The 16671-nt window shown below is 40.2% G+C and overlaps 1 protein-coding gene across 2 annotated transcripts; it reads left to right on the top strand.

Annotated features, from left to right (window-relative positions):
• The first annotated feature begins 468 nt into the window (after positions 1–468).
• Positions 469–15404, top strand: bmi1a (bmi1 polycomb ring finger oncogene 1a). Of its 2 annotated transcripts, none has more exons than XM_084048546.1 (10): positions 469–856; positions 5636–5771; positions 6791–6887; positions 9541–9596; positions 10410–10457; positions 10669–10777; positions 11887–11932; positions 12389–12487; positions 12726–12806; positions 13509–15404. In XM_084048546.1, exons 2-10 carry the CDS (start codon positions 5660–5662, stop codon positions 13911–13913), a joined length of 1053 nt encoding a protein of 350 aa, XP_083904672.1. In that variant the 5' UTR covers positions 469–856; positions 5636–5659; the 3' UTR covers positions 13914–15404. The 2 variants fall into 2 exon arrangements, with proteins under 2 accessions (XP_083904672.1, XP_083904673.1); XM_084048547.1 differs by having other exon boundaries at positions 469–784.
• The last annotated feature ends 1267 nt before the right edge of the window (positions 15405–16671 follow it).

Consider the following 16671-nt stretch of genomic DNA (forward strand, 5'->3'; position numbering starts at 1 on the left):
AAGAATACACCGACATTTATTTCTAGGCACCCTTAAGTAATGAGACCACCATATAAGTTAATGTCTGCTCACATCAAACAGATTGCATCTTTTCTGAGTTGATGTTCTTATATGATGGTTAAAACGACACCAGCCATAAATATAATACTCTGTTATTCCATCGCCGTGCATGATAGGAAATAAGACCTAAACAGCCTGATGCTGAGGCCTATATAAGTTAATGTCTGCTCATATCAAACAGATCACATCTTTCTAAGTTATGATGGTTCAAACGACACCATCGGACATATATATACCGTGTTATTTCATCGCCGTTGCATGGAGGTCGGATTGTTCAGCCACCATAAGAATACACCGACATTAATTTCCAGGCACCCTTAAGGAATGAGACCACGTGACCGTCGCGGGGCGGTCGAACTACAAGCCATTTTGGGGACGTCGGGTGTCGGTTACCACAGAACAGCAACACACACACATACACATACACACACTGCTGCAGTCTAGCTCTGCGGGGACACCAACTTATCATCTGGTACCCGAACTGTGATCCCTTTTTGCACCGCCGATCGTGGCCACCACGATCACCGATCGCGGTTTTACAACCCGCGCCTCGGATCAACGGGAAGGAATATAAAGGAGTTCTTCTTTTTTTTTTACGCGCATGTTTCACGCGCTCCCACCGGTTCGCCGTGCGCGCCGCGTCTCCTCTGCGCTACTGACAGCGTCTGCAGCTCGTTACAAGATGGCGGCGGCTCGGATCGTATGCTGCTGCTGCTGATCGCCTGTGTGTATACCCCCTAACTTTCATTGTCTATTCCCGGCTCCAGTCCACGCAGTTCGGCGGTCCAGCTTGTGGGTACGTAACGTTCGATAGCGGCTGTGTGCGGTGTGGTTCTGCGGCGGCCGATCGCTCCGTTCCGACGGGGGAAATGTAGGCGATCCAGCGGTGGATGTGTTGAAGGGTTTTTTTCTGCTTCGGATGGTATATGGCTGCAGCTTTCTCATACCGACGTGGAGGCTCCTGTGTCTTCCCGGACGGAAAAAAAGCTCCGATCTCTCACACGCACGTGGATGAAACCGCACAAACACGCACATTGCATGCTCTATTCCGTCTAGATTGTGGTGTTTTAAGTTTGCTCCCGATCGGGGGTCGTTGTGTGTGCTTTGGATTTGTTCAAAGCGGGCGATCTTGGTCGATCCAGGCTGTGATGGGTGAGCTGTTAACGGCGTCGGAGTCTTCAAGTCCCCCTGTTATGGATATATGTTGATATTATGTCCCGATTTTATAGAGTTGTGATCTTTGGGGTGTCGCGGATTGGCCTGCGTGTTGACTTTGGACACACATGGCCAAATGCTGGTTTTATTAACTTAAGTTCCCGCTTGGACGGTGTTGGTCCCATGGACGTGACACGTCTTGTAAATTATTCACAAATATTTTGATCGCGGTCACTTTGTTCAATAACGAGATCGAAGCTGAATATGGCGCTGGTCATGGAACAATTCTGTTGCACGGTGACCCCGGTTCACACAGGTTTTGGGGATTTTACAGACATTTATTTAAACCAAGCGAGAACTTGTCCAGGGCATGATCTGCAAAAGGCTGCTGATATAGTGTCGATAGCCTGTATACCACGCAGTGAAAACATGATTCCAGTTGGAATAGCCGACTGTTTACCGCAAAAGGGGATGTATAGCCTATATCATTTGTGTTTAGACATTTTAAGATGTGTTGTCTTTGGGTGTTGATAAATAGTCCCTTAAAGGCAGGTTATTGGAACGGCGGATCAAAGCTTTTTGTGTGTCTTTAGTCAAATTGTAAATGGCAAACCCAAGGCTTTCTTTCTATGAAAATAATATAGCCTATGCATATCGGTGAATCCCTGATATGTGTGTGTGTGTGTGTGTGTGTGTGTGTGTGTGTGTGTGTGTGTGTGTGTGTGTGTGTGTGTGTGTGTGTGTGTGTGTGTGTGTGTGTGTGTGTGTGTGTGGTCAGTCAGTTGGGAAAATTGTTGATTCACTCATGACTCATCTTATTCGTCAAATATTTAAAGGTTTCACGATGACAGTGCCATATCTCACCAAAAACACTGAAATGTATGATCTCACTGTGCGACCTTTTTAGGATTTTAGGCTAAAGCTTGCATGCATGCTTTGTTAAGTAAATGCACGGGCTGACACTGTTCATTCTAAACCGGTTGCCTATGTGTGCTGTTCAGTTTTGCACTCAATGTCGTTTGAGTTTAAAAACACGAGTGACAGTGGATCGTTTGAGCTGGGTCTGGGGGTCTTTCCCGATCATTGTTTGTCAGTGGTTTAATTGGGGTTTTCCAGCTGCTGTTTGAGATGCTTGTAACGGGAACCTCGATCTGGACAGGTGACACTATAGAACCTGGCAACCACCACGGTATAGAACCTGAAATCTGAACGTTAGAACATTTTTTTTACATTAACCACTTGAACAATATTATCCCTATTCTGAACAGAACTTAAGCCAGCTTGTAGATCGGCTATTTTTGGCAAGGAGGTTTGGTGTTGGTCTATGAAATCTACGAAAATACAATTTTATACAGTATGTAATGGGGGGTCCCTGCTTCATCTCTCTATCAGCTAAGGGGTCCTTGGGCTGAAAACGTTGAAGACCCCTGATATAGGCTATAATATACAGGTTTTATGTTAGATCGTGCAACATGCTTGTTATGGAGCCTGCATGCAAGCGCTATGTTATGTGTGCTAAATGAGCTGGACAGCTTGTACATTTCCACTTTGGGTCATTGGAAAAACTGAATGGAATGCATTAGGCTATGCTTTAAAAAAAAAAAGTGTGTATGTGTGTGGAGGGGTGCTGGGCGCTCTATTGGGGTGTCATATACATCATCTATATGAATCTATAATATAGATTATATAGCTTAGTATGGGCTACTATAAAGACACCCGACCATATAGCGCAAGTCTGTTAATTTCGGAAATAAGACCTTTTACATGTAGTAAACTATCCAGTGTTTATGACTCCCCCGAACAATGGATGATTTAACGTTGGGTGCTGTTATGTTGTGTGTCGGTGTGGTATAGGCTATAGAGACATTCCGTGCGTTGCTTCAATGCAGTCGCCTGTATAATCAAAGCTCCCATAGGACATACAGACAGACAGGGAACAGTTGTGCAAACAGCAGATAATCGATTAATGGCGTAGCCTACTAGACACGCTGTTTATAACCGCTCAATCCTGCGATCCCTTCCTAAAAGGTTCTCCCGGAGATCCTTTTAAGAACGGATCGTACATTTGGACATGTGTGAGAAGTTCCCCCGCAGGGAGAACTTCTCACACATGTCCAAATGTGCTTATACATCAGTCAGTATCCTGTCCAAACCCACCGTGTCCAAAATTCTACCCATCTGGGTCTTATATGTCGCTGGTATTTAATCCAAACGTTCAAGAAAGCATTGGTCTCGGATAGTTCACCCCCCCCTGGAGAAGAACTCATGGCTCCGATCCAACATTTATGAATATGAATATGCTTTCACATACACGGGGCGTATTGATTGCTCATGGATTATTCACAGGGTTAAACTTCAGTTGTTCGTGGCTCAGAGGGCTACAAAGCAGTTATAAATGATACATGATGTGTAATGGCATGATGATGTGTAATAACTCTTTTGATTATGCGTTATGCACTGGCTATTCACACACACACACACACACACACACACACACACACACACACACACACACACACACACACACACACACACACACACATCTCGACCTATGGCTGAACGGATCAGATCAGAACGACGGGCTACTTTTTTTGTGGGGGCGGGGGGGGGGGCTTATTTCACGTCGGATCTCGATCCGCTTCCAACACTTTTACCTCGATCTGCGTGGTTTCTCAGCCCCATGTTTTTAAAGTGGGGGAAACCATGAAATAATAAACCATCCACGTTCAGATGGTGCGGGGTCTTGGTGGGGGCAACGACGCCGAATAAAGAAGCACGCGTGATCCGACGTGTTTCAAGTTCAGTTCATCATGCAAACAGCCTCTGGTCCGTCGACCGTGGTGTGTTCGTGTTGTTGTTGTTGCTGCAAACGTGTGTGTGTGTGTGTGTGTGTGTGTGTGTGTGTGTGTGTGTGTGTGTGTGTGTGTGTGTGTGTGTGTGTGTGTGTGTGTGTGTGTGTGTGTAGCCCACAGAACTTGGTGCTTGCTGCCTGCTGCGCAAGCGTGCGTGCGAAAATATGAAATAGAAAACCACCCCTAACTGATTATTATTTCTAATACGCATGCTGTTTCTAACCGGTCCGCGGTGCGATCGCTTAACAGAGGAACCCCCAACAGATCACGTTAATATCGCATCGATCCACAGCCTATGGATCCCATGGTGGATCGTTGTGGATCTTGAAGAGAGGGGGAGAAAGAGAAAAAAAGCCCCACAGTCCGCTACAGTTCGCTCCCAACCAGCAGACGGGGTTTCTTTCACAAAATGGCAGCCGTGGTGTGTGTGCTTGTCTATCGGCAGCACGGCAGATCTCTCCGCTTTGCCTGGTTGGTGCCTTGTTGCGATCCTTAATAGTGACGGACGGGCTGAGCCCAAAAATGTACAGGCTATATAGGCTGCGATCGTCGTACGATGGTGTCGCTTGCCGACACGAGCCTTGCAGATCGGGGGGCTGGGGGGTCGGGGCAAGCGACACCTTCGTATACGACTGGAGTAGCCCTTTATAGCGCTAATCAGGCTTTTTAGAATAATAATTCCCCACATTGTTATTCCCGATGGGGATCGCCCTATCGAGCCTGATTTGGCTAAATCCCACGTCTTGTAGTTATTTTGTCTCTCTGGCAAGATGCCAGGTGGTCGAACGCCAAAGGAAGTTGCCATAGAAACGCTTAAGATATTCCATATGTGGCACACCTGACACGGGGTTGAATGGATGGATGGATCGGATGATGGACGTGTTCATCTCTATTTTAAAGCCGAGGTCTTTTTGGTCCAACGTCAGAACGAAACCGAACAATACAATAGAACACACTCCGTTTTGTCTGGGAAAACGAGACCCGATCGTTGCGTTATGCGTTCCGGTTCTGCAACAACGACATGTCTTTATGCGCACAATACGAAACTTTGAACCTTCAGGCTATATGTGTTTGTGTCATCACAGCCATTGGCGTAGTGCGATCAGTGATCATTTGAACGAAGGGGAAAAGCACCGAGATCGTGTGTGTGTGTGTGTGTGTGTGTGTGTGTGTGTGTGTGTGTGTGTGTGTGTGTGTGTGTGTGTGTGTGTGTGTGTGTGTGTGTGTGTGTGTGTGTGTGTGTGTGTGTCCACACACTGGAGAGCAGGCAATCGACGATTGATCACCCTGTGATTGATTTATGATCTCTCATTGAACCCTCCTCGCCTGGGTCATTCGGTAGGCAAGGCAGTGTCTCTGTCTCCCACCGAGCCCTAAGGTTATTATAGGACTATTAGCATAAAGTATGATGCCTATAATGTTTGTTTGACACAGTTAAATAAACAATAGGCTAAAAACCCACTCCTCCAAATGGTCCACCAGATCATCTGTGTGACTTGTGGATTTTTAGTTGTTTTTGTTCAACATGACATTTTGAAGTAAATGTTTTTGTTTGTCTCTCCCTTCAGGACGGTCCATTTTTCTATAGAACCATGCATCGAACGACCCGGATAAAGATTACTGAGCTGAACCCTCATCTCATGTGTGTCCTCTGTGGAGGATATTTTATAGACGCCACCACCATCATTGAATGTCTGCATTCATGTAAGTTATATATATTATATATTAATTAGCCTGCACAAGTTTTAAAAAGTGTTGAGTTGATGATTTTCAAGTATGGGCTTCTTTAAACCCTTTAAGACCCCCAGAAAAGCAAAGATTTCAGTTACAAATGTTTGCTTTAAAAAATATATATATTCAAAGATTTGCACAATTTTTCAAAAAAATATCAGATCTACAAGCTCGTAGGTGTATATAGAGACATTTAACATTGTTTCTAACATTTTTTTTTGTTGCTATAGTGTGTTTGTTCAGTAATAGTGTTCGTTCAGTAACATGGGTTCCCCCCTCTCTCCGGGTCTTTAGTGAACAAAAAAATAGAATACATTTTATTTGTAGGTTACCAATTTCATCCAATCAGCAGAGAGAACCCCACAAAGGTCATTTATCAGCTTCAAGTGTTGCAGTTCCAATTTTGCCTGCACAATTTTTTTTGTGTTTGTTTATCATGTATCCTGTATGCGTTCTCTGTCCTGATTGGATCTAATTGGCCTAGATAGAATAGATAGATACCGACCTGAACATTTATTTTTTTCTGTTTACTGAAGAGACAGGGAGACCCCCAGGTTACTGAGCAAAGGCTCTATAGCAAATACTATCAGAATATAGAGAGAGAACTTTTTAACACATAACTTTTTGTTTCAACTAAGGAAATAGGCTATGGCTTACAGCACTTTTAAATAAACAAATAAAATCATAAAATGTCGCTGTAAAAGTCTTCATTTATCCTGGTTTTACTACTCTGCTCAATTATGGGATTTACTTATCCATGGCAACAAATTAGCCACTCACATATTTGACGTGGATAGTTCAAGCTATGCCTTGTGTGTCCAGTGCAGTTGACTGAGTAACTAATGATGTTATTCTTACAATTGTTTGTGTGTGTGTGTGTGTGTGTGTGTGTGTGTGTGTGTGTGTGTGTGTGTGTGTGTGTGTGTGTGTGTGTGTGTGTGTGTGTGTGTGTGTGTGTGTGTGTGTGTGTGTGTGTGTGTGCGTGCTTCCAGTCTGCAAGATGTGCATTGTGCGCTACCTGGAGACCAGCAAATACTGTCCCATCTGTGATGTGCAAGTCCACAAAACTAAACCTCTTCTCAACATTAGGTGAGCATTGGGATCCTTGATCTTTCTTTCTTTCTTTCTTTTCGTCTGCACTCTAAGCTGCAGTCTTATTTAATATGCCATGTCTTGTTTTTGTGGTTTGCAGTAGTTGTCTGTGCATGCATGCACACCCATTGTATTTATGGCTTAAGCCGATGGTTGTCAAAGTGTGGTCCGGGGACCCCCAGGGGTCCTTGGGGGGGCTACCAGGGGGTCCCCAGCAAAATGTGTTGATATAGCGTTTTAACCTCTTTAACCATTATTTTATACTTTGGCTATTCAAAAATGGCATATATACAAGCTCATAGATCTGCTATTTTTTGAAAAATCTTCAACTTTTAACAGACATTTTTGCTTTTGGGGGTCCCTGGCACAAAACATTTTCAGATGCGGGGGGTCCGCGGCAAATTACATATCAATTTGGGGGTCCTTGACATGAAAATGTTTGAGAACCGCTGGCTTGAGCAAGGGAATCCTCCCGTATTTTGTCTAGAATTGTCCCGTAGACTCAACAACAAAGTGTTGCCTCCTTGGCTTACGAGTCGCCCCCTCTGGGCGTGAAATGATTGACTGTAGTATTTTCATTTCAATTTGTATAGTGTATAACTTTCCCGAGGGTGAAAGTAACACTGGCGGCTATATCTGATCTTCTGTCTCGTATTTGACTTGGTGAGATCTTTCCTCAACAACAAGAGTCACATACAGGTGCTTGAGAGTGTTTGGATTAAGACTCTACACATCGTCTGAACTTGATATCCGTCAGTTTATTCTAACCCCATATTCCTTGCTTTAGTCACAAAAACTCCATATCGAGACATTAACCCATTCAATCCGGGAACGCATTTGTTTCACTTAAGATTTCTTTGGCTATTCAAAAATAGCAGATATACAAGCTCATAGTGTGGCACTGAGTGCCGCGCGATGAGCTTGTAGATCTGCTATTTTTGAAAAAGAAATCACGAAAATATGTGCAAATCTTTGAATATATTTTTTTGCTCAAATCTTTGCTTTTGGGGGTCCCTGGAACAAAATATTTTGAGACAATACATGAGAATGACATGAAAAAGTTTGAGACTCGCTGATATATAGCAACATACGTTTCTTTAAAAAAAAAAATAAGGATTTAGAAGATATTTGTAGAATCTCCAGAAGCAAAGATTTGAGTTAAAAATGTTCGCTTAAAATATATATATATATTCAAACATTTGCACACATTTTCGTGATTTTTCAAAAAAGGAAATGGCAGATCTACAAGCTCGTAGCACAGCACTCGGTTCCACGCTATGAGTTTATATACGTATCTGCTATTTTTGCCCAAAGCATAAAATAATGGTTATTGCAAAAAAAATCTAAAATGACAGCTATGCGACAGCTATGCGTTCCCGGATTGAATTGGTTTAACCAATACGTTATTTGTGTGTATGTGGATAGGTTTTTTCCCCCCATTCGAGGTACTAAAGGCATATAATACTCTCTTGCTGCAACATGAATGTGAATATATGCATCTGCATATGGGTACCAACTGTAAACGAGGATGAAAAATTATTTTCATACTGTAGTGTATAGGCAGCCATTAGACAAATCCATGATGAAAATCTTCAGAGACTCTTAAACATTTGAATCCATACATTGAGAGGCAAGTGTTAGTTTAACTCTTGAGAGTGAAACAAATTAAATGACCAGTAGTGGACAGTAACAAAGTAGCTATATTTACTTTAGATATAGTAGTAGTAGTAGTAAACGGTTTTTATTTGAGAATAGTACATTGTTTGAGTATCTGTATACTTCACTTATTATATTAGCATTTTTGGATACTTGTGACTTTCACTCCACTACATTTCAAAGATAAATACTGTTTCTAGGAAGAGAAAAAGTACTTTATGAATTAACCACTTCAGCCCTGTTTCAAAACAGATACCATATAGCAGATCTACAAGCTCACAACTTGTTGCATTGCGACATGTTGTGAGCTTTCACAGCTATTTTCACTACTGATATTTTTTTTGAAGATTTCTGGACAATCTGAATGCTTTTGGAAAATGACAACATTTGAATGCATTGATCACTGATATTATTTACTTAGTACTTTTTAATACAAAAAGCATGTACTTTTAAATACTTTAAAAAAAAATGTTTCAAAGCAAGTAGGCTACTTTAACTCTTTAACTCGGGTACATATTTGACTATGCAACTTTCACTTGTAGTTGAGTAACATTTGACCAGGAGTATCTATACTTTGAGTCAAGTGCTGAGGTTGAGTTCTTTCCACCACTGTAAATGAGGTGGTGGGTTTTAATGATCTAAAACAGTGGTCCTCAAATTGGGGTCCGGACACCCAGGGGGTCCTTCAGGGGGTCCCCCAGCTAAATTAGTAAATATCGTTGCTGTTGCAGTTTTTGACATGACCTTTGACCCCTAAAATACAGTACGTGCGATTGTGCGTTGTGATTTCTATTTTATTTATTTATTTAAAAAAATGTTTTAACAACACAAATCTTAACGTGGGTGTCCCTGCACTCCCTGGTGCATTTAAAAAAAAAATCAGATGGGGCGGGTTAGCGGCCAAATAGATATTAATTTGGGGGTCCTTGACAAAAGTTTGAGAACCACTGTGTCTAAAAATCATACAATTGTCCTTTTATTTTTCTCTCTGAAGGTCTGACAAAACTCTACAGGACATCGTGTACAAGCTGGTCCCTGGGCTCTTCAAAAGTAAGCACAGTATTCATGAAGTATTCATTCAAATACAAATAGACTATGTCATTAACCCATTAAGACCGGGAACGCATCTGTGTCATTTTATAGATTTCTTTGGCTATTCAAAAACATTGCAGATCTACAAGTGGGTCCATGACATGAAAAAAAGTTTGAGAACCACTACTATTATAACAACATAAGTAAATAAAATAAATACAAAAAAACAGTTAGGATTTAGATGACATTTGTAAAATCCCCAGAAGCAAAGATTTGAGTTAAAAATGTTTAAAGATTTAAAAATATATATTTTTTCAAAGATTTGCACAAATGTTCTCGATTAAAAAAATAAATAATTTGCAGATCTGCAGGCTTGTATATCTGCTATTTTTTAATAGCTAAGGAAATCTTAAAATGACATGGATGCGTAAAATGACATGGAAGCTCATAGCACGGCACCGAGTGCCGCGCTACGAGCTTGTAGATCTGCTATTTTTGAAAAATCGTGAAAATGTGTGCAAATCTTTGAATATATATATATTTTAAAGCAAACATTTTTAACTCAAATCTTTGCTTCTGGGGGTCCCTGGAACCAAATATTTTGATGGGGGTCTACGGCGAAATACATATACTTTTGGGGGTCCTTGAAGTGAAAAAGATTGAGCACCACTGATATAGAAACATAGGTTTTTCAGAATACTGTTGAGATTTAGGAGACATGTAGAATCGCCTTCAGGTCTTAATGGGTTAATTAAGCAACACGATAACATGATCGTGACTAACGTTGAGGGTGAACATGCAGGCTTCTAATGTAATTCCTGTCCGTTGCAGATGAAATGAAGAGGAGGAGAGATTTCTATGCGGAACACCCTGTAGATGGTGAGTTGTTCAAACGGATTGATTGTGTTTTTATTGTGATTGTATGGTTCCAATCAACACATGGCTGAAAAACTGATTTTCGTTTTTTTACACTTGCATTTAAATAGTTATTGTCATTATTGTGTTTTGCTTAAGTTTTGAATTTGGTGTAGTTTAGTTAAGTTGATTATTTTCTCCCCCGTTGACTTGTTTTCGATGCATTTGTTGACAGCGTCGAACGGATCGAATGAGGATCGAGGCGAGGTGGCGGACGAGGACAAGAGGATCATAACAGACGATGAGATCATTAGCCTGTCCATCGAGTTCTTTGACCAGAACAGGTAGACCGTTTAAACACATAGTCGCTGTCGGGCAAGATATACCTTTTATATCTTCATATCTCATCATTTTATGTTTTTTCATAAAGGAATGCCCTCACTTAACTCTTGAACTGCCAGAGTAATAGTGTTACGCTACTGCCAGCGAAATCAAGCGATTTTATCAACCTTTGAAAAATCATGGAATATTTTCGGTGAATGCTATCCGCACGGTGAGCCCCTCATTACACACACAGGGGTCTCGTAGAATGTGGGGGAAAACATTATCCGATAGCGGTAATCCGTTCCATAGTTGTGGCAAGTAGCATGTTATAGCATGTATTGCCAAAAATATATAGTGTAAAAAAAAAAAGTACACAGGAGCCGAGATAGAGCATTTTTAAGCAATAAGTTAACCAGGGAGTGAATGGAGCAGCACATCTTCGGATGGCGTTTTCTCTGGTTCTGTGTGAAAAAAAAAGAAATATATATATATATATTTTTTTTTTTACATTAATTATTTTTTTCAAAACTCGTCCAAACTCGTCCTTGGCATGGCTGGGCCATAGCAGAATTTGACGAATTAATTTGTCCATGGCAGTTAATGAGTTAATTGTGCAACGGTAGCTAAAATAGCCGATCTACAAGCTCACGATGCAACGTGTTGTGAGACTAACCCTTTGAGACCGGGAACGCACCTGTGTCATTTTCAGATTTCTTTGGCTATATAAAAATAGCAGATATACAAGCTCATAGCACGGCACCGAGTGCCGCGCTACGAGCTTGTAGATCTGGTATTATTATTTTTTTATCGTGAAAATGTGTGCAAATCTTTAGTTTGAATATATATATATACTTTTTTAAAGCGAAAGTTTTTAACTCAAATAGCAGATATACAAGCTCATAGCACGGCACTCGGTGCCGCACTACGAGCTTGTTCATTGTGATTCATTGTGAAAACCAGACCATTGAGGCGCGCCATTATTGTATTTCCTTAACCAGCATTGCCACTGAATTACATTTAGTTAGAAATTGGAAATTAAATTAGGTTCATGTGTGTAAAGTGGTGCTCATATATTGTGAGGATTATCAATGATCACTTTTCTATTGTTTGTCCCTTTCCCCATCCATAGACTTAAACTGGGCAGTGGGCCAGAAGACAGGCATTCTAAAGAACAGGTAATAAAATGTATTTTTGTTCACATCACTCATTCTGGTCAAAACAAATGTGTTTATACCGCTTTTTCTTATTTAGATTTTTTTTGTTAACTTTTAACTAACCCTAACCCTTTTAAGGTGGACCAACCTTCAGTAACATATATCAAAACATAACTCTTATATTGATGCAGTGGAAATGTGTACATATATATTTTTGTATGATGTCTGTTTCTGATGGTGTTGGATTATTATGCATGATAAATGTTGCATTTATGATGCATTATAAATGTTATATTTTGTTGTATTATGATGCATTGTAGATGCTGTATTTAGTTGTATTATGATGCATTGTAATTGTTATATTTTGTTGTATTATGATGCATTGTAAATGTTGTATTTGGTTGTATTATGATGCATTGTAATTGTTATATTTTGTTGTATTATGATGCATTGTAAAAATAAGTGTTGTATTTTCAGGTGGCTAATAAGAGATATCTCCAGTGTCCAGCCGCCATGACAGTCATGCACCTGAGAAAGTTCCTCCGCAGTAAAATGGACATCCCCAGTACCTACCAGGTAGAACATGCATTGTCCTCAATGACAAGGAATTAAAAACGTAAACTAAATATGAATTCATAAGCAAGCAGAGAAATTAAAAACGGTTTGCAAATCATAATCATAACATGAGGAAAGTGAGGTTGGCAAACCAGAATACTGCCATCAAGTCATTCTTTCTACGCCAGGATAATGTTTATTATTTTTGTTTTTCTCCAAATATAAATGATGAATATTTACATATTTTAACTCATTTTAGGTTGAAGTTATGTATGAAGATGAGCCACTGAAAGATTACTACACGTTAATGGATATAGCATATATTTACACTTGGAGGAGGGTAAGCGAACACTTCGAAAATGCATGTTTATTAGTGTTTTTAATATAGGCTATATGTATATAAATATATTATTTATGCACATATTAATTTATATTGTTGCATTGGCTTTTAAGCATAAAATTAGACCAACTCACTGGTAAATTGGTGACTGTAAGCTGTATTGTTTAACTGTATTGTGCTTTTCACCACAATGTAGGAGTATGTTTTAACCATATCATTGTTATTGTTAACTACATCAAGCAAAGGGAATGCTGATGAAAATGAGCCTGTCTGATAACTTGGCAGCCTTTACATTTGTTTAACCCATTAAGACCTGCAACTGTGCCATTTTTAGATTTGAGCTAAAAAGCATTATTTTACACTTTGGGCTATTCAAAAATAGCAGATATACAAGCTCATATCTGCTATTTTTGAATATTTTGTCCCTGGAACAAAATATTTTGATGGGGGTCCGTGGCCAAATACATATAATTTTGGGGGTCCTTGACATGAAAAAGGTTGAGCACCACTGATATAGAAACATACGTTTTACAGAAAACTGTTGGGATTTAGGAGATGTAGAATCGGCTTCAGGTCTCAATGGGTTAATGTACATTGTCCCTTTTCAAACAAATAAATAATAATAAATATGTACGAACAAAGTTACTCGAGATATGTCAAAAATTAATATTTCTTAAATTCCACCCCCCAACCCCTCCCCAGAACGGCCCGTTGCCGCTGAAGTACCGGGTGCGGCCCAACTGTAAGAAGATGAAGACGGCTCACAAGCAGCAGCTGCAGCAGGAGGGACAGAACAGCACCGGGGCGCGCTCCGGTCCGGAGAGCGACTCGGCCAGCGACGACAAAGCCTGCAGTCCGGCCGGCGTGCCGTCCACGTCGTCGTCGCTGCCCAGCCCCGGCACCCCGCACGCTCCCCAGTCCCCGCACCACCACCCCCCGCCGCCGCCGCCGCCGCAGTTCCAGCCCGCCGCCCACAACAACACCACCGCCGCCGCCGCCGCCAACGGCGCCGCTTCCACCTCCGCCCCGCCCCCCCAGCCCCGCCCCTTCCCCTTCGGCAGCGGCAGCAAACCCCGGAAGGCGTCTCTGAACGGCTCGTCCGGGTGACTCGAAACCCCTGAGCGACTCGGACGGATTATTGCTAGCCAACGCCAGGACCCAGCTCAGCTAAAACTAACCACTTGAGCCCCTGTTTTCGAAAATTGTTCCGAAATGTTCAAAATGTTTGAAAACTTTTTCGAAAATGTCTTATCACGGCATGCCCAAAAATAGGGACGCCAGGGACAAAGTGGTTAAAGGGGTAGTTCACCCCAAAAGTGACTTATTTGATATCAATTACACACGCCATGAAGCCTTGTATTCATGGAGATTTTTTTGTCGCATTCCTAAGCCAATATGATGACCGGCAAAGTCTCTGGTATAGGAGACTATTGAGTCTCCTACTGAGCAGCCACCTGGTCATCGAATTATTGGCTCAGGAATGTGACAAAAACTAAAAAATCTCCACAAATGTAAGACTTCATGGAGTGTGTAATTGATAGGAAAAAAGTGTTTTTTGGGGCGAACTACTCCTTTTAAGCTTAATTTAAACTCCATTGTGCGACGGTATATCGCTTGCCTTGCTGACAAAAACTGCTCTACATTAGCTGTTATACGAGTTCTTGTTTTTGTTTGTAGATCACTTCCTGTTGGCAACGCCACTGTGTTATGGAGTATAAATTAGGCGTCACCGTTTCCATGCCAATGTAGTTCCATTGTCGTAGAGGCTCTCTTTCTTTCTCTCTCTCTCTCTTTTTATTACCGTTGTTGTTATAAATATTATGGAATATGTAAGTTTAACTGTAGTGGAAAGTGAAACATTTCAAAAAAAAGAGAAGGAACTGGGTGGGGATTTTTATAACTTTTGTTTTATTTTTGGAAAAGTTGGCATTCGCGGTTTGACATTGTATAAAGAGTTTACAGGATAACCAACGGTAAACATTTATTCCCCATAAAGCTACATTTTCTGTTTTTTATTATTTTTATTTTGCAGATGACTGAAGATGGTCTTTTATATTCTTCGCTTTACTGATTCTATATATATATTTTCTTCCAAATCGAATGTGTTCATATAACTGTTTTTAATTGTTAGGAAATTGTCAGCTAGGCCTAAAGCATGCTCATTTAAGACTTTTTTTTTTTTTTCTTTTAAGAAAAAAAAAATGTTCATGGACAGTCTCCAGCCTAAAACTCTGGACTATTTCATCAGATTATTATTATTATTGTATTTTTTTGTATTTGAGAGAGGCTTGGTTAAAGTGAACAATGCCCACCTGTAGAAGGAACGTGTAAAGGTGGCTCTGGACAAATTGGAAAGGAATTAGATTAATATTGAAAATAAAATATGAATCCCAATTGATCTGGAGATATTCAAATATCTCCATAAATTCATTCAATTTTCTTTCTCCCTTTACTGGAAACGAATGTTATTTTTTTTTCCTCCCTTGTCCTTTTTATTTTTATTTTTGTGTAGCTGCAGTGGAATCAAATTGCTTATTCTTCACATCTTTAAAACTCAAAAAACTGTTTAGAAAACCCACATGTAAATAGACCCCCCCCCCCCCCCAAAAGCATATTTAATCAGCGATGACATTAATCTGTTCCCATTTTACCCTGAGGGAAAATTATACAATTACAATACAATACAAACTAGCATCTCATTCTCAGCAGCCATTTCATGCTCAATGACAAATGTTTCGATGTCTCCTGTGTTTTACGTATTTGTATCGCCGCTCGATTGTATGAACAACTATTGTATTGTTACTGTTGCACAGTATAAAGACGTCTAAATAAAACATTTTACACTTATAAAAATACAGGATTTCACTCGTTTTTCTTGTTGAGACCGGCAGACTGTTGAGAGGACATTAGCATGAAATGACAGCATCAGACAATGGACAGATGTCTCTCGTGTTGAACCAGCACTTATTTAAGTTAATTTACTTTCATTTAATTTAGACAAGTACGGCATCTTTACAAGATATTTAAAAAATGTACGTTTACATGATCAAATCATTTAAATGAATGAGTTAACTAAGGCAGTGGTGGAAAAAAAAAGTACTCACATTTTTTACTTAAATAAAAGTATTAATACTACAATGTAGATTGTAGATACACTGTTACAAGTGAAAATCCGTAATTCAAAATGTACCTGAGTAAAAGCACAAAAGTATTGGCCTACTGATTATGCAGAATGTCCCGTTTCACAAGTTTTCAAATGTATAAAATGTTCAAATAGCCAAAGTTTGAATAGGGCTGAAGTGGTGGTTAATGTATATTTTGTAATACGGTAATAATCAAAATCTACAAAGTAACTATGCCTATAGTTTTCAAAGTAGTGGTGTAAAAGTACAATATTTGTCTCTGCGATGTAATGGAGTAAAAGTATAGAAAATTGGAAATACTCCAGTAAAGTAAAAGTACCTCAAAATTGTACTTAAGTACAGTACTTGAGTAAATGTACTTAGTTACGTTATACACCATTGCTAACGACAGTAGAAAAAACAGTCAAGTATTGATTGGTTGAATACTTTGGTCCTAACTAGAGCAGAATCTAATCTACAACAAAATATGCCAATATATGTCAGTGTGACAGTCCAAATCGTGCCTTTGCTCCAATTACAAAATTGTACATAAGTAGGCCTACAGTAGGCTACTTGAGTACATATGCGTAGTTACTTTCCACCACTGAAGTTAGGTTAGATGTTTGTTTATTTTTGCCAATACTTGAATATTATTTTCAAGCAGCAGAAAACGGCAATGCGTGCGGGAAACATCTAGTATTTTGAGGTCCTTAATAGGCTCTATGCACAGCAGCCATGTTGTA

This window comes from Gymnoscopelus microlampas (assembly GCF_963454915.1).
Source record: "Gymnoscopelus microlampas genome assembly, chromosome: 22".
Taxonomy (NCBI): Eukaryota; Metazoa; Chordata; class Actinopteri; order Myctophiformes; family Myctophidae; genus Gymnoscopelus; species Gymnoscopelus microlampas.

Coding starts and splice junctions, on each gene's coding strand:
- bmi1a (XM_084048546.1), top strand. CDS start 5,660: ATGCATCGAACGACCCGGATAAAGATTACTGAGCTGAACCCTCATCTC. Junction 5,772..6,790: donor CATTGAATGTCTGCATTCAT/GTAAGTTATATA, acceptor GCGTGCTTCCAG/TCTGCAAGATGTGCATTGTG. Junction 10,778..11,886: donor GAGTTCTTTGACCAGAACAG/GTAGACCGTTTA, acceptor CCCCATCCATAG/ACTTAAACTGGGCAGTGGGC.